The 20249-nt window shown below is 38.0% G+C and overlaps 1 protein-coding gene and 1 pseudogene across 2 annotated transcripts in view; both read right to left on the minus strand.

Annotated features, from left to right (window-relative positions):
• HGL1 (heteroglycan glucosidase 1) overlaps nt 1-12515 on the minus strand; it is a 103817-nt gene extending 91302 nt beyond the window's left edge. Inside the window, exons 1-5 of one of the 2 annotated variants that reach the window (XM_089139392.1) lie at nt 12327-12515; nt 9218-9509; nt 9021-9089; nt 8798-8935; nt 8576-8693 (exon numbers count right to left, since the gene is read on the minus strand). In XM_089139392.1, coding sequence (XP_088995518.1) covers nt 8576-8693; nt 8798-8935; nt 9021-9089; nt 9218-9460 — 568 coding nt within the window. In that variant the 5' untranslated portion in view covers nt 9461-9509; nt 12327-12515. The other variant, XM_089139391.1, reaches the window with a different exon arrangement.
• A 3876-nt stretch (nt 12516-16391) lies between these two features.
• LOC149000012 (jasmonate-induced oxygenase 2 pseudogene) lies at nt 16392-19217 on the minus strand (annotated as a pseudogene).
• Nucleotides 19218-20249: the final 1032 nt, after the last annotated feature.

Raw genomic sequence — 20249 nt, forward strand, 5'->3', positions numbered from 1 at the left:
GTACAGTGCTCGGATTTACAACCAAACCCAACCCCGTATCCAAAACCGAATACCCCTGTACACCCTCTCTCAACTCACACACTCAACTCTAGAAGAGTGTTCCCACACTTGCTTACACAAATACTCCTGCCTCTCCTCACTTGCACTCACACTTGCACACACACACACACACACTCACCTCTCCTTGGCTTGCCTTCACTCGGCTTGCTTGCTACTCTTCACTTCTTATCTATTTTCTCCTCTCAAGCAACCCCTATTTATAGGATGAGAAGAATGCTTAAGAGAGAATAAAGAAACCCCATTATAGCAAATGGGGGACAATTAGTGCAAGGTCATAATGAAAGGAATCCCATTATAGCAAATGGGATTCTTGGTGAGTGTCCTCTTAAGTGCTCTTCTTGGTGAGTGTCCTCTTAAGTGGAAGACCCACAAGGCCACAACTAATGTGTAATATTTCTCTATTCACCATGGGTAGGTGAGTGGCAAGAGAATGTGGTGTGTCCTCTTATGAGGAGGATCCACAACAAACTCCCCCTCCGACTCATAAAGAGGGACAACTTATGCCTGCCATGCTTTTACAGTAGCCATGTTTGCCTTTTGGTAGAGCCTTTGTCATCATATCTACTCCATTTTTGTCAGTATGGATTTTCTCAAGTTGCAACTACTTCTGATCCAGTACATCTCGTATCCAGTGATACCTTACATGGATGTGTTTGGATTTATAATGGAAACTCGGATTCTTGCTTATATGAATTGCACTTTGGGTGTCGCAGTGAACGACATACTTTTCTTGTTTTAGACCGAGTTCTTAAGTGAATTGCTTCATCCATAACATCTCTTTATATGCTTCAACAACAGCGATGTACTGCTTCGGTAGATAACAAAGCTAGACATTTGCCTGTTGCCATTATATTGCTCCCCCTGCAAAAGTAACTAGGTATCCTGATGTGGATTTCCTAGAGTCAATGTCTCCAGCCATATCAGCATCTGTATATGCTTGTAACTTAGTTTGCTGGCCTCCAAAACACAGAGAAATGTTAGTAGTACCTTTAAGATATCTCGTTATCCACTTTACTGCTTCCCAGTGTTCCTTTCCAGGATTGGATAGAAATCTGCTAACAACTCCTACTGCATGTGCAATATCAGGTCTAGTACAGACCATGGCATACATCAGGCTTCCTACTGCTGAAGAGTAGGGAATGTGCTTCATTCATCCCTTCCTTCTTCAGTTGAGGGACTTTGTTCACTACTCAACTTGAATTGACCACCAAGAGGAGTACTTACAGATTTTGCTTTGCTCATATTAAATCTTTCAAGTACCTTCAGCACATACATTTCTTGTGATAGCCACAAGTTTCTAGCTGCTCGGTCACGATAAATCTTTACGCCTAAGATTTGTTGTGCAGCTCCCAAATCCTTGATGGCAAAGGACTTGCTCAATTGTGTCTTCAACCTGTCAATCTTATTGACATCCTGACCAACAATTAGCATGTCATCAACATAGAACAAAAGAATAATGAAATCTTCTTCAGAAAATTTCTTAACAAACACACAATGGTTTGAAGCTCTTTTGTTATACCCATGATCCATCATGAATGAACCAAACTTCTTGTACCATTGCCTTGGAGCTTGTTTCAAGCCATACAAGCTCTTTCTTAACCTGCAGACCATGTGTTCCTTACCTTTGACTTCAAAACCTTCAAGCTGCTCCATGTAAATTTCTTCCTCCAAGTCTCCATGGAGAAAGGTCGTCTTTACATCTAGTTGATGGATTTCCAAATCCATACTAGCAGCTAGACTTAACACCACCCGTATAGAAGACATTTTTACTACAGGTGAAAAAATTTCATCGAAGTCAATACCTTTCTTTTGCCTAAATCCCTTCACAACCAACCTTGCCTTGTACCTTGGTTGTGAGCTTTTCTCTTGGGCTTTTAGCTTAAACACCCATTTGTTCTCAAGTGCTTTAACTTTACCAGGTCATATGTGTGGTTCTTATGCAGAGAGTCCATCTCTTCTTGCATAGCTTTCAACCACTCATCTTTATGCTTGCTTTCATTTGCTTCTTCAAAACATTTCTGGTTCACCTACATTTGTTAGCATAACAAACTGATTTGGTGAATACCTGGTAGATTGACACCGTGTCCTGGTGGATCTTCTTAACTCGGGCTCAACTGGTGGTTCGTGAGCCGGTTGCTCACTTTGTTCACCATTGGTGGGACCATCGCCTTCTTTAACATCTCCCCCTTCACCTTGCACCGACGGTGAAGTGTTTGGACCAAGGTCAATAAGATCGTTATTTTCTGGTTGAGGCTTCTCGATCTTATCAAAGTCTTGAATCGTTTGGTCTTCTAGAAAGACCACATCTCTGGCTTCGATCACCTTCTTGTCAATTGGATCCCATAACCTATAATCAAAATTTTCAATAGCATAACCCAAGAAAATACATTGTTTTGCTTTCTCGTCAAGTTTGGTTCATTCGTCTTTTGGGATGTGCACGAACGCCCTGCAACCGAACACCTTCAAGTAGTTATAGGATACCTCCTTTCCACTCCAGACTCGCTGAGGAATATCTCCATTCAATGGGGCTGATGGAGATAAGTTGATTAGATGAATTGCGGTGCACATTGCTTCTCCCCAATAACACCGTGCCAATTTTGCATGTAAAAGCATGCATCTTATTCTTTCAATAATGGTGCGGTTCATCCTTTCAGCTACACCATTATGTTATGGGGTCTTTGGAACAGTCTGTTAATGACGGATTCCATGCTCCTTACAGTACTCTTCAAATGCTCCACTATACTCACCTCCATTGTCAGTACGAACACATTTAAGAGTTTTACCTGTTTCTCTTTCAACAGAGGCATGAAAAGTTTTAAATACATAAAAAACTTGATCCTTAGTTTTGAATGCATATGCCCACACCTTTCTAGATGCATCATCTATGAAAGTTACAAAATACAGAGCTCCCCCAAAGGTAAGGAACACATGGTCTGCAGGTTAAGAAAGAGCTTGTATGGCTTGAAACAAGCTCCAAGGCAATGGTACAAGAAGTTTGATTCATTCATGATGGATCATGGGTATAACAAAACAGCTTCAGACCATTGTGTGTTTGTTAAGAAATTTTCTGAAGAAGATTTCATTATTCTTTTGCTCTATGTTGATGACATGCTAATTGTTGGTCAGGATGTCAATAAGATTGACAGGTTGAAGACACAATTGAGCAAGTCCTTTGCCATCAAGGATTTGGGAGCTGCACAACAAATCTTAGGCGTAAAGATTTATCGTGACCGAGCAGCTAGAAACTTGTGGCTATCACAAGAAATGTATGTGCTGAAGGTACTTGAAAGATTTAATATGAGCAAAGCAAAATCTGTAAGTACTCCTCTTGGTGGTCAATTCAAGTTGAGTAGTGAACAAAGTCCCTCAACTGAAGAAGGAAGGGATGAATGAAGCACATTCCCTACTCTTCAAGAAGAGGAAGCCTGATGTATGCCATGGTCTGTACTAGACCTGATATTGCACATGCAGTAGGAGTTGTTAGTAGATTTCTATCCAATCCTGGAAAGGAACACTGGGAAGCAGTAAAGTGGATAACGAGATATCTTAAAGGTACTACTAACATTTCTCTGTGTTTTGGAGGCCAGCAAACTAAGTTACAAGCATATACAGATGCTGATATGGCTGGAGACATTGACTCTAGGAAATCCACATCAAGATACCTAGTTACTTTTGCAAGGGGGAGCAATATCATGGCAATCTAAGTTGCAAAAATGTCTAGCTTTGTCATCTACCAAAGCAGAGTACATCGCTGTTGTTGAAGCATATAAAGAGATGTTATGGATGAAGCAATTCACTCAAGAACTCGGTCTGAAACAAGAAAAGTATGTCGTTCACTGCAACAGCCAAAGTGCAATTCATATAAGCAAGAATCCGAGTTTCCATTATAAATCCAAACACATCCATGTAAAGTATCACTGGATACGAGATGTACTGGATCAGAAGTAGTTGCAACTTTAGAAAATCCATACTGACAAAAATGGAGCAGATATGATGACAAAGGCTCTACCAAAAGGCAAACATGACTACTGTAGAAGCATGGCAGGCATGAGCTGTCCCTCTTTATGAGTCGGAGGGGGAGTTTGTTGTGGATCCTCCTCATAAGAGGACACACCACATTCTCTTGCCACTCACCTACCCATGGTGAATAGAGAAATATTACACATTAGTTGTGGCCTTGTGGGTCTTCCACTTAAGAGGACACTCACCAAGAAGAGCACTTAAGAGGACACTCACCAAGAATCCCATTTGCTATAATGGGATTCCTTTCATTATGACCTTGCACTAATTGTCCCCCATTTGCTATAATGGGGTTTCTTTATTCTCTCTTAAGCATTCTTCTCATCCTATAATAGGGGTTGCTTGAGAGGAGAAAATAGATAAGAAGTGAAGAGTAAAAAGCAAGCCAAGTGAAGGCAAGCCAAGGAGAGGTGAGTGTGTGTGTGTGTGTGCAAGTGTGAGTGCAAGTGAGGAGAGGCAGGAGTATTTGTGTAAGCAAGTGTGGGAACACTCTTCTAGAGTTGAGTGTGTGAGTTGAGAGAGGGTGTACAGGGGTATCCGGTTTTGGATACGGGGTTGGGTTTGGTTGTAAATCCGAGCACCGTACAAGAGCTGCATTGCTACTTTCTCATAGTGAAAGGTCCCATTACTCCCGTGGATGTAGGCAAAGCCAAACCACATATATTGTTGTGTCTGTGATTCTGTATTTTGTTACTATTCACGTGGGTCCCACATCGGTACTGTTCATACGGCACTATTCAAACAACACTATTCACACAACACTATTCACCCATACTTTTTGTATCGTGTTTTTTCTATCGATCTTTTACACAGGTGGGAAAAGAGCGAACCGTTTATCGGTGTGTAGTGTTTTTTCCCAACGACCTTGGTGTGGGGAACTTTCACATGTTGCAAAAAGCAATTGCAATGCATGTATTATTCTGAAATTTGCTTAAGTAAACTAAATTTGAAAAATGTACCACAAAAAAATTTAAATTTGAAATACTTCCTATGAATAATCAAATGCAGCATGGACTAGCATAGTAACACTTGAATTACGGGTTTTTTCACCAAGAAAATAACTACAGGATTTGGTATTTTTTTTTGCTAACAGCTGTTTGTACCCTCTCTTTTTCTTTGCCTGCCTTCTTTTTCTCTTCAACACTTTCAGTGTGGTTTAGAATAGGGGACTTGGGACTTGTTTTCTTTTTTCTTTTCTTCTATTCAGTTTGGTAAGAAGTACAACTGCAATTTTGAAGGATGCACAGCCACAAGCTATGGTACACTATAATTTGAACTAAAAAGCTAATCTACATGAACCTGATGTGCTTATGAATATAATATGCATCAACACCATCATTTTTTACAGGATTTCTATCATTTTCTTTTCCAAAGTGATTGTATATATTATTTTCCTATGCATAAAACAATGATCCAAGATTCAACCATTCACATGATGTTGGCAGGTTCTGATTATCATTCAAACACTCCAACCATCCAAAGCCAGGCCTGGTGGGCTCATTCCAGTTTTACCCCAATAATCGAACTGTGATAGTTCCGAGATTTTCAGAAAACTTTTAACCTTATGTAGAGAGGAGAGTATTTTTCCCAAGATCAAATGCACAGGAAATGAAATTGTAATACCCCTACCTAGATTCCTAACTGCTAGGCATACAGTAGGACCGGACCTGAGAGGTCCAGCACTGGCATTTTGGTGGTCCATCTAGGTGGACAATACTGGACTAGGACCCAAATCCTCGGAAATGGATGGAGACACAACTGACTAACTGCAGTCGACACAAAAATGAGGAAGGGTTTTGAAGCCATGTGCACAAGTTGTGTCAGAAGGTGGATCACACACTTCCAAGCAATTAACATCACACGATCCAAAGACCAGGTAATACCAAACACCTAATTATCCTGTTGTTTACACAACACCTGTGTTCCAAGTTCCAACCCTAATTAGAGGAGATTACAAGAATCGGGCAATATGTCCTTTATATGAAATGAAGCCCTTTGAGTCTAATAAGGGCACTTGGACCTGTAACTGATGAGTTATGGCACTAAGAGTGAGCAGAGGTTAACATCCTTTTGCTGTCAAAACTCATCAGGTTGATGAAACCTATCAACCAGTTGATGGGCCTATAACCAGACCACCTAATGAGTTGATACACTAACGTGTGGGGAAAGGAGCTGGAATACCCCCTATCACCCCTCTAAAGATTTCCTTAACCCTACCTAAACCCTCATTCCAATTTCCAATTATAGACATTTTGGAAGGAAGAAAAGGGGGGAGGAGGAGAAGGAGACTAGATCTTGTTGGAAAACATCAAAAAACATGGGATTCAGGTCATCCATGCCACCGTCTGCAACCCTACCCTTTTTTGTAGCATTTGTGATTCCAAGCTAGGGAATCCACTAAGCCTAGAAATAGGGGGAAACCATAGGGGTTTTGCAAATGTAATTAGAATTATGATCTCCTCAGCAAATGGAGCGGAATGAACTGAAGATGGTATGGAATTCACAAGGTTGAGTCTCAACTCATTGATAGGCCACGTTTGATAGAAATGCTATTTCAATTATGCAATTCTATGTATTATTGTTCAATTGTGATGCTAAATATGTTTAAGAACCTAGAAGAGAGTAGCATGAATTAAGGGGAAGCTCCTTCAGGATCCAAAACCCCGATTCCTGGATTCATCTTTGACAACATCATCTGGTCAATGACCAACAGATTGTCCACCTGCTGACAGCAGGCCTAGCAAGTATTGACTGGTCATTGTTGTCAACAAAATAAAAGGATTCGGATGTGGGGAAAAGCTTCAACATGTGTATTAACACTTATGTAACATGTCTAAGGGTAGAACAACTTAATGGGAGAGGCCTCACAACAAATCACACCTTGAACCAAATATTTGAGCTTCACACTCAACATGAGAGGATGTATGCTAGATCCTAGGATTATGTAGTTTGATCTCTAATGCTTATTTATCATGTTTATGACTTGATTGAACTTTGCATCATGTACTATACTATCATTTGCATGCATGTATAATGGATTATAGTGTTCGGCATGCTACTGTAGAAACGAATGTAAACCTGAATAAGAGAATGAATGAGTATGCTAAATTCAAAGATTTGAATATGATTTATAATTGACAGCATGAAAATAAGCAAGGTGCATATGAAATGAGATATTTCAAGCATGTATCATTGAATGATGGTATGAAAGGGGCTGCATGGGTGAAAATAAGCATATGCATACATGGCATCATGTTAGAATGCATGGTTAGGTGACCCTTAGCATCCTATAGCCTCACAACAGAGGTGATGGTGTTGGGTAACCCGTTGTATGGATGATAGGTATTGACGTGATGTGATGTGCTCGGGGTGTTACTTGTGGGTTTCTCAAAGCTGCAGCCAAATCTGTGAGGGGGTCTAAGGTAATTCTAGTAGGGTTATTAGCAGTGGTAGCCCAAAGCGACGGCTGAATCCATAAAGGTAGGTGTCCCATATCTTGAGTAGCATAATATTTAGATAACCATTGCATGGTTAGGATCCTCCCATGTCACGATCCTTCCTAACAGGGGCAAAGATGTTGAGTAACCCGTAGTAAGTGAGTTCGGGTATCATTTAGAGGAAACTTGTATTATTGTTGGTGTGTTTCCCAGAGAGATGGCTGAATCCATGAGGAGTCACAAGTTAACATTAATACCATTACATGAATCCAAAGCAAAGACCAAATCCGTGAGGGACATCCGACAATCCGATAGGGTTATATAGTGGGAGAGGGGCTACCCCAAAGCAAAGCCAAATCCATGAGGGGTGAGTTCTCAATATGACAGATGTGACCGGTAATTAGCAGACCAGGATCGATATATGTATGTTCTTGTGTGGCATATAGGTTATATTCATTCATTTATTATACATTGCTTGTGTGATTCCCCCCACAAGTTCAGCGGAACTCATCCTCGTGGAAATTTTTCTTTTTATATGATAGGACAGGACTGGATTTCCCTACATAATAGGAAATGTATGGATATGATGGGTATAGAGGAGAGAAAGCCACCAAACATGAGTACACAGAGCATAATGTGCGCATTATGCACGTACATATGCCCGCTAGATTGGTGGTGGATTTGATATAATCTTGATATTTTCTTTTATTATAAATATAGTTGGATATGTAACTGATATATTGGGAGAGATTATTTTTATTACCATTAGAACCCTGTTACTATTACTTACTTGCATATGCTTATCCTTTTGTTTTTCATTATATATCTTTGATTCGGTATCATGGATTGAATAGATGGATGTAATACGACACCAATGATCCAATCGGGAGGCTGGTGCTGGGTGGCATCAGGTCACATTAGTGAACCCAACCCATTTAGAGTGGGGTGCAACAGAATTTAAAAAAAAGGATAGCCTCCCACCATAGAGAAAACCTGTCACTGAAATGAAGAATGCTGATGCTAAATGAACAAAAACTGTAAAATTTAAAGGGACATACCAATTGCATGAGATAGAGATATCAAGACTGCAGTTGGTGTTGCAAATGGACCAAATGTGATGACAGGATATGGACTTCCAGACGTAAATTTTATTCTGCACTCCTCCCGCAAATCTATCTGTTTAGCAGATAGTTTTCAGCATTAAAATATGACTACATATACAGGTTGGCCTGCTCACTAAAGATTACTGCCTACATGACATTAAGCATTTATCACAAGACCTCGCAATGTCGTGTTGTATCAGCAAGAACACCAAATGCCTCTCCAGAAGGAAGGACAGCAAGCACCCAAGGATGTGATTGGTACAGTGATGTAGTTCCTGAACCATAACCCCAAGCATCCGTATTCCAAGCAAATACCTGTGATCAGCAGCACTCATTTATGTTATGGCAAATCCTTCCAGCGAACGACACAAGCAGAGAGGCACACAAGCACACAGATTACCCTTTTTCCTGTCCTCTCAAGTTGTCCGCCAACTTCTCCAGTTCCATAGAAAGAAGTTCCAGGGGGAAGCTAGATCAAGCAAAACACTATTAAGTTAAAAAGCAATAGGAAACCATAAAATTTTGAAAAGAAGTTGAACAAATCAAAAAGGTACTACCATGCTAGAAAGTGAACCAAGGAAAAGGAAGGAGCTAAACCTCAATATTAACAATCTGTTTTCCATGTGTGCATTTAAAAGTAGGTATATATAATGGCATCTTATTTGTCATGATGGGAGTGTCCCTGATTTTGGCATCACTAAAAGAAAGACTCGGAAATGCTGCAACCCTATCTTTTTTGGAACAGTCAAATCGAAACACCCCATCCTCCAGGACTGGTTCAAAAATCATGCTTCCAGAGCTTACATCTGCAGTGGCAGTTTCCTCATCATATTCAGCCATTCTGGATACTAACCTTCCAAGACAACTGTTGCTTATATAACTCTGCCTTCTGCATGCCAAAATCAATATTAAAAGCATTATCATGTTTCCAGTAAAAGATAAAAAGGGAGGTTCTTTCTAATGGAGAGAGAAGGTTGTAACAGTAACTGAAAACAATTACAGACCTAAACAAATGAAGATACCCTAAACATAAGAAGATCAGCTATTAGTCTAGCAGACCAAACCCACTTGAGTTTGATGCTAAAGTATACAAAAATTGAACATAACAATGCAATAATATTGGTAAAGGTTCATCTTCCATTCAAAATATATTAGATAGTTGGTATAGTAACCACATTATACAAATCATTCTATTAACATGACCATACAAAGTGAATTCCCAATTACTATTGGGCTACATCAAGGATTAGCTTTAAGCCCATATTTGTTTGCATTTATAATGGATGATTTAACCAAAGACATTTTAAATGAGGTTCCTTAGTGTATATTTTTTGCTAATGACATTGTTTTGGTAGATGAGACACAAGTAGGGATTAATACCAAGTTAGAATCATCGAGAGCCACTTGGGAATCAAAAAGCTTAAATCTATGTAGAACAAAGATGGAATATCTAGTGTGTAACTTTAGTCATGATCAGACAAACGATGAGGTAGTGAGACTTGATGAGAAGAAGGTTCCACAAAGCGATCATATTAGGTACCTTGGCTCAATCATAAATAGAAGAGCTAACATAGAGGATAATGTTTCCCAAAGAATTAAAATAGGGCAGATAAAGTGGAGGGATGCGCCTAGGGTCTTGTGTGATAGACGTATTTCTTTGAAACTCAAAAGAAAATTATATAGGACCATCATACAACCAGCTATGATGCATGGTACAAAGTGTTAGGCCGTTAAGAAGCATCATATAGCAGAAATGAAGATGCTAAGATAGATGAGCGACAAAACTATGAAGGATAAGGTAAGGATTGATCATATTAAAGCTAGACTTGGAGTAGCTTGAACAAATGATAAGCTAGGAGAAAGTCAATTGAGGTGCCACGGTTGCATTCAACGGAGGCCTTGATTTAATCCCAATCGGAGGAATTAGAAGAACTAGGAGCAAACCTAAGATAACCTTAAGAAAAGTGGTGAAAAACGAAATGAATAGCTTAGGCCTTATATCTATCTAGTAAGGCCTCAAATAGAGCTGATTGGAAAGCAAGGATCCATGTAGCCAACCCCATTTAGTTCCGAAAAGGGGTTTTCTTTTCTTTTCTTTTCCCTTCTTCTTCTTCTTCTTCTTCTTCTTCTTCTTCTTCTTCTTCTTCTTCTTCTTTTTTTTTTTTTTTTTTTTTTGGTTGTTATTGTTGATGATGCTGCTGCTGTAAATTGGAAGTCCAAAATCAACATTAAGAAGTGGAAAACAAAATTCACAGACTACGTGATTCACTTTCTATTCTCAACTGCAACTGAGACTTGGTTTATAATTCCATAACTGACAAGAAGAAAACAAATCCATTAAGAAAGGAAAATAAGGATATAAGGAGTAAGGAGCCAGAAAACAGAAAGAGGAGCGTGTTCAAAGGTATGCAAAACCATGGAATTGCTGAGCACTGCCAGTACAGAAAATGAGAAGAAAAAAAATAGGTAAAATGCTTGGGGGATAGGAACCAAATGATCCAATGAAAAGAAAAGATTACCACAAAAAAAAATCAAAGTTTCTTCAGAGAAGAAATGGCAGTATATAGCCACAGGAAATGCTAACATCTTGACACATTTTCATTTAAATCTTTGCCTTCCAAGTTTCGACCAGGAAATGAAATTAATATAATCTTCTTGCCAAAGCAAGAGTAAATTGGTGAAGTAGCAAATTATGCATGTCTGTCATGGCAATACTGCAATATTAGGGACGTTGAAACCTGATGTAATGTTTTACTTCCCCAATACTCTGTGTCTTTCCCTGCTCTCTCTCACTTGACTCATATTCATCCTCTTCCCTTTAAATCTCAGTCGACTTGCATCCTCCTAACAGTCCACATCTACTGTAAATACATCTGACCTGAATAAACAGGATAAAATCCAGTGCCTCAACATTTCATATTTCCCACACTCCCCACCAATTATGTCCAATAAAAAGTCAGACCAATGCTCAAAGAACAAAGATCACCAACCAGTAATCCCATCAACATTAACTTCAAAATCCCACTGGCAATCTTAATCAGACTCAAATCCATGAAACTACTAATCTAGTAATATTCAATAAAAAAAGTCAAATTAATTTGCTCGAGTTCGAAATTCTGTTTTTCTCCCTCTCTGTCTCTCTCGCTCCTTTTGATTGTTTACCCAAAAAAATCACTCTCTCCTTTTGATTAATACCAGAGATTGCAATAAGTACCCACAAATAAGACGATTAGAGAAACTGAAAAGATGATGACAATAACAAATGAAACATAGACCCATTAATCTTGTCTAAGGTCCTTTAATATGACAAATACTTCGAAAAAAGAAAGTGAACCCACAAACCAGAATTGGACGAAGATCTAAACAAAAAATGGTATCTTTTATATATTCATTTTTGGGAATGAAAAAATGGTATCTGTTATAAGTCACCTGAACAGTGGAAGCTGCGAAGCAGAAATGAAGAAACTTGGAACAGAAGAATGTCTGAAGGATTTAATGTTCTGCAACTCGTATACAAATGAAGACTTGGAAGCCCTAATGAGGAAACGACTGGACGAACTAGCAAACAATTTGGAACTGAATGATTCCATCGAACCCAATGAAAGGTATTTATTAACCAACACAGAGAAATGTACGTAATGCTTAATAAAATATTAAAAGAAACTAAAAAGATTAGTATACAAACAAAAGAATTTCACAGGTTTACACTCATGCGCATCTCCTCTCTAGCCAACAAAGTGGAAGCTAATCACTGCGAACATCTGCAGTGGAAATTAACGCACCACAAATGAATACGTCAGAGCTTTCTCGTGAGTCGTGCTTTTATCCAGGAAAGAGACAGGCGAATCAGGGTGAGTCCAGTGTTCAACAAACAGAGTACCAACTAGGCACTGAATCAGATGCTTTGGGAATTTTTATTTTCATTCAGATCGTGACATATGGTTTTGATAAAAAAAAATTGGTGACATATGGTATTTTTTACGTCCAAGTGTCCAACATTTTTAATCCTTGTTTCTCTTTGTAATCACAATCGTAAGATTAAAGAAAATCACTTATCAAAAAAGAATACCTAAAAAAATTGTCATATGTCATGATCCGAAAGCAATGCAAATGCCAAAGAAAGATTCATACCTTAGAGAAGTGGAATAGTATTTTCTTTTGGGATTGTTTGTATTTGGTGGTACTTCATTAGGTTCATCACCCCTTCATCAAAAAGTTATAAAACACGTGGGACACATACCCCAAAGCCCTCCAATAATGTCATAGGTTCGTAGGAGTTCGGATCATATTCCTCGAGAGTGGTCTGCGATGGCTAGTAACCCCAAATTACAGGAGGTCCACAAGATTAAGGTGATCGGTTTAAAAAAAATGTTTTATTTATTTTTTACTTATGAATCCCACATAATTTGTGACATACGGTATTTTTTACGAACATTTTTAATCCTTCTTTCCCTTTGTAATCACAATCGTTAGATCTAAAAAAAATCACTTATCAAAAGAAAAAATACCTAAAAAATTGTCATATGTCATGATCGGAAAGCCATGTAAATGCCAAACAAAGATTCATACCTTAGAGGAGTGGGACAGTGTTTTCTTTTTTTTTTCTTTTTGGAAATTATTAGGGCAACCTCTTAGTTATCTCTTAATTTAATATTAATGTCAGCTACATCAAATCAAAATATTAGATAGATTCCTCTAGTAATGTGAAATCTATATATTACATCCTTTGATATACTTTCTTGAATGGACAAACACATGGGCTTTAGAAATAGCCCATCCATGGTCAATATGTGGGCAGGTTAGAATTAGAGTAGCTTTCATTAATTCCAAGAGGAGAAAGGGCTTAGGTCCATTAGGTTTTGGAAAGTGAACTACAAATTTTCAAGAAATGCACATCATCAAAACTCATGCCCAAGAAACATTATACATACATTAACTAACCTGCCTACATTATAACCAAGTTCCAAGTCAATTAAGATGGGATAGAGTGGGAGTTGGACCCTAAGCCATTCAAGTCTAGAAAATTAATGAAAAATAATCAAATCAATTGGGTTAGTATCAGAGGAATTATGGCTAGGAAAACATGTAGAGGTTTGATTGACTAGGATAATGGGGCAATCGACCTAATCAAAGGGCCCACCCACAAATTATTAATACAATATTGAATACATGTTGGGCCCTAGAATACCTTAAATGCTCCTCTGAGGACTACCCAAAACCCTACCTAAACCTTTTATTCTAAATTTAGACATTCTTTAAGGAAAGAGAGGGATAAGGAAAAGGCACAAAAGCTAGGGGTGTGGAGAGCCAAAGGATCACTAAGAATTACTGGGATTCTTAAGTGGCATTGGATTTAGGTAGTCCTCACTCTCCTCTAGAATCCTATACCAAATCCTTTGGTGAGTTATTGCCAAGGAATTCAATGGCTTAAGCTTGGGAATGGGGAAAATCCATGGGTTATATTGAATGAGATTGGGTAGGTGACTCCCCTACCAAAGTGAGCTTTGGGCAATAAAATAAAGAAATGGTAGATTTGTACCACACCCCTTTCATGAGTAGGAACACATCAGAAACGATGGATTGAATATGCAAGACCATGATTCCCCCAACTCAATTGAGGTGATACCCAAATTCAGCTTTCGGGGATGAGACAATCAAGATTGGAAAAAATCACAATTGAACCCAAGGAAGAGAAGTCCTAATGTCCAAATCGAATTTGGACAGCAAACAGTACCAGTCGATCAAGGGTGGTCCTTTACTGGAGATAATCTTTGTAACAATTTTATAACAAAATTTGAAAAGAATAATTAACCTAAAATTTTGTGAGACACTCCTTTGTGGAACTTAGGATAAATTGTGAAAGCGTAAAATTTCTTAACAATTGACCAACACAAATTAATCTGATATAGCATATCACGCTTCCAACCCCACAATGCCTAGCAAGCCATGAAAAAGAAGGTAGTAAATATATGTAGATCTAGGATAATATTCAAAACTAGATCCAATATTTCCCCATAGGTTGCATCTTCGTTGAGTTGATGAGGTTCATAAGTTAATATTTGAAAGATCCCCATAATATAGAAATCTGAATGACATTGTAAAAATCATAAGGTTGGTGGTAATGCTAACTTCTAGGCCACACAACAGACTCATGTAGCGGTCACCCAAATGTATACCTCAACTTATTCTTCTTGCCAAATTTTGTTACTCCTTTCATTTTTTTTTTCCGGTCGCAAACTCTAACTCTAACTCCCTTCATTGGAGCTACCTTGAGAAAAAACCAAATTATCGACATTGAATTGTATATCCTTCCACTAGGAATCTACACAATTCTTTTGTTGCCTCCGAGGTCCTTTTTATTCTACCATATATAAGAATCTTTGTTCCCCCAACACATCAGTGAAAATTTGTGCTTCTTACGAAATATGTAACACCTTTTAAGGCATCAAGCCAATAGTAGGTTGGAAGTTTTCATTATATTCGAACTCTACAAATGACCTGTGCTTGTATATAACAACTACCACTAAAACCCAGCACACAAGCCCTCAACATATCCTGCTAGTGCCACCCTTCTCCCTTGGTTATCTAAATTCACTCTTCTCTCTCTTTTTTTACCCTCCTTTAAAGTGTGACTATGGTAAGGGTTTTGCGAGACCTTTTTTTTTTGCTTATTATTAGTGGTTAATTAGTTACAGAGATTCAAATGTTCCATTGTAGTTCTAGATCAATTCCTCCGATGCTTTGGTTTGGAAGAACTATTATTTGGATCGAAGAGCTGCGGGGTTTGGAGGCATTGCACGGGATCATGGGAGCAATATGCTCTTTTGTTTTGGTAGAGGGACTGATTCTCAAGACATTCTAACTATTGAAGCTCTGAGAATGTGTCAAGCCTCGTTGTGGGTCCATGATTTTCATTTACAAGAGCTTGAAGTGGAAACTGACAATCAGGCACTAGTTCACATCTTGCATCAAGATCCACATGAAGCACCATGGAAGATATTCCCAATCATATCCGACATCCAAGAACTCAGGCTTCAATTTGCATCTCTCACTTTCACCCATATCTATCATGAAGCAAATTTGGTAGCCGATGTTTTGGCAAAAGAGAGTGCCTTATCACAAGGTGCTTTCCTCACTATCACCTTTCCTCCCCCCCCCCCCACCTTCTTTGGCCTTTATTATTTGATCAATTAGGTGTAGGTTGTAAGAGGGGTTTCTCCCCTTTAAATAAATGACATTCTGCTTTATCAAAAAAAAAAAACTATTATTTGGATGAGAGACTACCATTTCATTAATATTAGGAAACTAGCTATTTTGTTTGTATGGGATAAGATCTAAACTTTGAAAGGAAAAAGTATTATGTATGCCTAATCTGATACCATTGGGCATCCAAGCAACCAAATAAATAATAGTTTATTTCATCCCATTGGGTTTAAATAAATAATATCTTTTTTGACTTTCTTCCCCCTGTCATTAACAAACTAGTCACAACTCACAAGAACGGAGTCACATAAACCTATAAAATTGGCGGAGGGGAAACTGTGAAGAGATGGAAGTTCGAACCTGAAAATTCATTAGACTTACTTCCTTAATATAAAAGGCTAGAAGCATACCCATATTTCTTTATCAAATTCATTAAAAACAATATGAAATATTTATAATTGACTACTTTACCACCAACTGTACAATGACAAGACATGCCAAGACAAGCCAAGACAATTAAGATTATCATCTAAGTTTTACTTGATTAGCTAGGGATGCAAGTGAGTTATCATTTAAATAATGATTGATGATCTCCATTAATGAGCCTAGAAGCCAGAATATCCCGCCCTTTGAGACCCAAGGTTATGAGGAACAAGCGGTATTCATTGAAGGTCATTTCATTGTATAAGGGAGAGCCTCCATGCTTCTTCACCACCTCTTCAAGGGGTCCTATCTTCCTACTCCCCTCTGGATATATGAAGAGAGCTATTGACATCCTTTCTTTCTTGCTATTCACCGTACTACGATGGTTCAAGCTCTTGTAGATCCCATTTGTAAGAACTGTGCAATCACACATAAAAAAGAAGAAACTCAATTTTTTTCTTCTCCTGCCTATGACCTATCTTTTTCTTTATTACTAATTTTACAGACCAAAACAATGAGCAATGGAAAGGCATTCTAGTGAATCTTCATGTATATGAACATACGAATGTGAGACAAATCCACATCATATCTACCCAAGTGGGTTGTCCACCCATCCTCTAAACTTCATAGTGGGTTTGACATAAGCGTTCATGGGTGAGCGTGAAAAAATAGGACATATAGTTGGGTGGAAAAAAAGTTTAAAGTATCCCACAATACTATACGGTACTAGCCGATACGTATTTATATTTGACACAACCGATACGATACATCTCGATACTTCTCTCTATTAAATTGCACTAAAATACATTTGTCAGAACGATACAATACTCGATACGGGACGATACGTCTCTTAAAATCACATGACCAATACAATACTCGATACCGATACTTTAAACCTTGGGTGGAAAGAATCTCCACTCATATAAAACATTCATATGAAATTCATGTATGACCCACATCTTATGAATCCTATTTAAGCTCTTTTTGGTATCAATTCTCATTCTTTATTATGCATATTTAAAAGAAATAAGTACAACAATTCATTATTGGTCAAGAATGAAAAATGATTTGGTGAATTTTGTCAAAAACAAGTCTGGTGTCAAAATAAAAAAATATTAAAAAATAATAGTAAGCAAGTGAGAAAAGAGGGAATAAATATAATTTTTATAAAATAATGTATATTAACTATTTTACCCGCATCTTAACTATAAAATTTTAAGTAAATTTTCCTAAGTGAAGAGAATGAAATTCTCACCATAATCCATAATAAACAAAAAATCTATTAATTTGAAATTTTGATATTTTAAATAGAGAAATTGACCCATGTTACTATTATGTTTAAATAAAAATAAAATTGATAATAGATTTGCCAAAAAACCAAAATCAAAAAAAAAAATAAAAAAAGGAAACGGGCCCAAGCCAGGGGAATGAGAAAATTCTCTTAAATAATAAGCGGGTAAGAATGATAGTCTATGCCAAAAAGAGCCTTACATGTCTTATATCCATTCCTATACATAAAGAATCCCTACACTTCCATGAATAAGAAAGCCGCAATAAAAGTTGCTCCCATCGGTTAGAGGAAAAAAGGAAGAAAAAAAAAAAGTTCATCAAGATTTGTAGGGAGAGGTTAAAAAGCTGTTACCTCGAGTTGGTCAGCAAGCAAAACAGTGAGAGCATCTTTCTGGGGAGGAACGGAAATCCACACATCACCCTTGTTGATTTGCAGGCCTGAGACCTGATCTTGTAACAGTACAGTCATGGCTCCAGAATCAGTATGCGGTGATAAGCCCAGTGCAAGTTCTGGTTGTGGACACTTGGGGTAGAAGTTAATTCTACAGCTAGCTCCCAGCCCTTCATCCCCACCAAGACTCTCAAGCAAGGTGTCGCTCTTCTCTAGTCCCAAGTCCCCACAGAATACTGACATTAATGCTTCACACAGGTTCACCACCTTGTCTCCATATTCACTGATAACAGTCCTGTCCATGCAGAGCCAAATATGTGAGAGAGAATTGTGCATGAAGGATCCAGATGTTTTGCATGCAGCCCTCTGTGCTACATGTGGACGGATTTAATCGTAATCATCGAAGGACTTGAAGACTTGCTTTAAAACCAAACTTAAGTTATAAATCATAAACCAAATTCCGACAATTGTGATTAAATTCGCCCACATATTCCAGTGGTTGATCAGACTAAGTGCATGCACAATGAGTAGATCATCTCAGAGCATGCAGGATATATATCAATTTATTTAGCCAACTCAACCATTAGATGCATATAGGAAACTCCTTATGCAAAGATCATAATCATAATGGTAGCATTTAGAAAGGAAAAGGCATAAAAACTCATTTTAAATCGGAATTAACTAACAGATATTCTGACTTGGCTCAAAATGGTGTGACATTTTTGGTTTCAGTAAATTTACTCACCTGTAATATTGGGGTGAACGAGGCCACATCTTCTGTCCATCAATGGCGGAGACAGGACGAATGTAGTGATAGAAATAATCGCTCCAATCCATGGTTGAGCCCTCCTGCACACCTGTTCTGTTACCATAGCCCTCATATGTTACAGGGTTGTTTACATACTTGAGCTTCTCTTCCATGGGCAGATCAAAGAATTCTCTTGAAACCCTCTTCGTTGCATCTAACAAAGCAGGTGAGATCCCATGGTTTACAACCTGAAAAATTCCCCACTCCCTGCATGCAGAGCTTAACATCTCCAGCATGGCTTTCTGTTCATCACTTCCACTTGCTCCACCAATGATGGACATGTCAATCACCGGCGGAAGTTGTTCCGGCGGCGCCACCGTCGTTCCATGCAGAGGTTGGCCTTGCTCAACTTTGATGTATTGTGGTGGTAAGCGATTAATGCCACTCTCAGCGAGTTCTTGCACAAATGTTGTTGAGTTTGGCCACTCCAATCCTGTCGCTTTGAGTCCAAGTTCAGTGATTGGGGTTGTCGTAGTAGCCATGAGAGACGCTGAAGCAGAGGCAAAAGAGGAGGAAGATTAGCAGAGCAAAGGGAGAACGATTTGAGCAAGGATTATTAAGAAACAACCTCAATAGGGAAAATTTTTTGAATAATTTAATATAAGAGAACTTCAAATATATAGGCAGCATACATCCCATGCTGTTAGGACATGTTTGGTTACATGAATCCAGAGATTTCAAATCTCTAGATTCATGAATCTGAGAATTATACATGTTTGATTGTAAAAATCTCTAGATTCATGAAATCTAGAGATTCACCTTTTTACACTAAAAACGTGAATCTGTAGATTTATGGGTAAGGGGTGAAATCCAAAGATTTCGTAAAAGCTATACATTTACACATTCATAAAAATCACATCGATCAAATAGTTTTTTAGAATGAATCCAGAGATTTCATTCCACAACCAAACATTTAATTTTATAAATTATGACTCCACAGATTTGAAATCTATAGATTTGAAATCTCTAGATATTTGAAATCTCCAGACTCATGTAACCAAACAAGCCCATAGGTAACTATGAACAATAAAAGAAAGATATAAAATATGAAAATACAATACATGGAAATGATTTACTAGAGAAACCAATCAAGCCAAATTAGGATACTGATGAAATGGAAGGATGAGATGGTATGGAAAGAATTCAAATGAGAGGGATGATAAATGGAAAGAATTCAAATGAGAGGAATGATAAATGGAAAGAATTCAAATGAGAGGAATGATAAATGGAAAGAATTTAAATGAGAGGAGGAAATGATATGGAAAGAATTCAAATGGGAGGAGCAAATAATATGGAAATAATTCAAATGAGAGACAATTAAGAAAATAATGAAAAATTATCATTTTCAAGCCTAATACTCACCCTCAAGTTGGAGAGTGAATGTCAAGAACTTCCAACTTGCATCTATGACTGAGAAACAAATCTTTTTCAAGGGTCTTGGTGAAAATGTCAGCAACTTGAGCAGCACTAGTGGTGGAGGTGAGTTGAATAAGACCATGTCGAACCTAATCACG

This window comes from Hakea prostrata, chromosome 11, assembly GCF_041222555.1.
Source record: "Hakea prostrata isolate BN-2017 chromosome 11, UWA_Hpros_2, whole genome shotgun sequence".
NCBI classification, from domain to species: Eukaryota; Viridiplantae; Streptophyta; class Magnoliopsida; order Proteales; family Proteaceae; genus Hakea; species Hakea prostrata.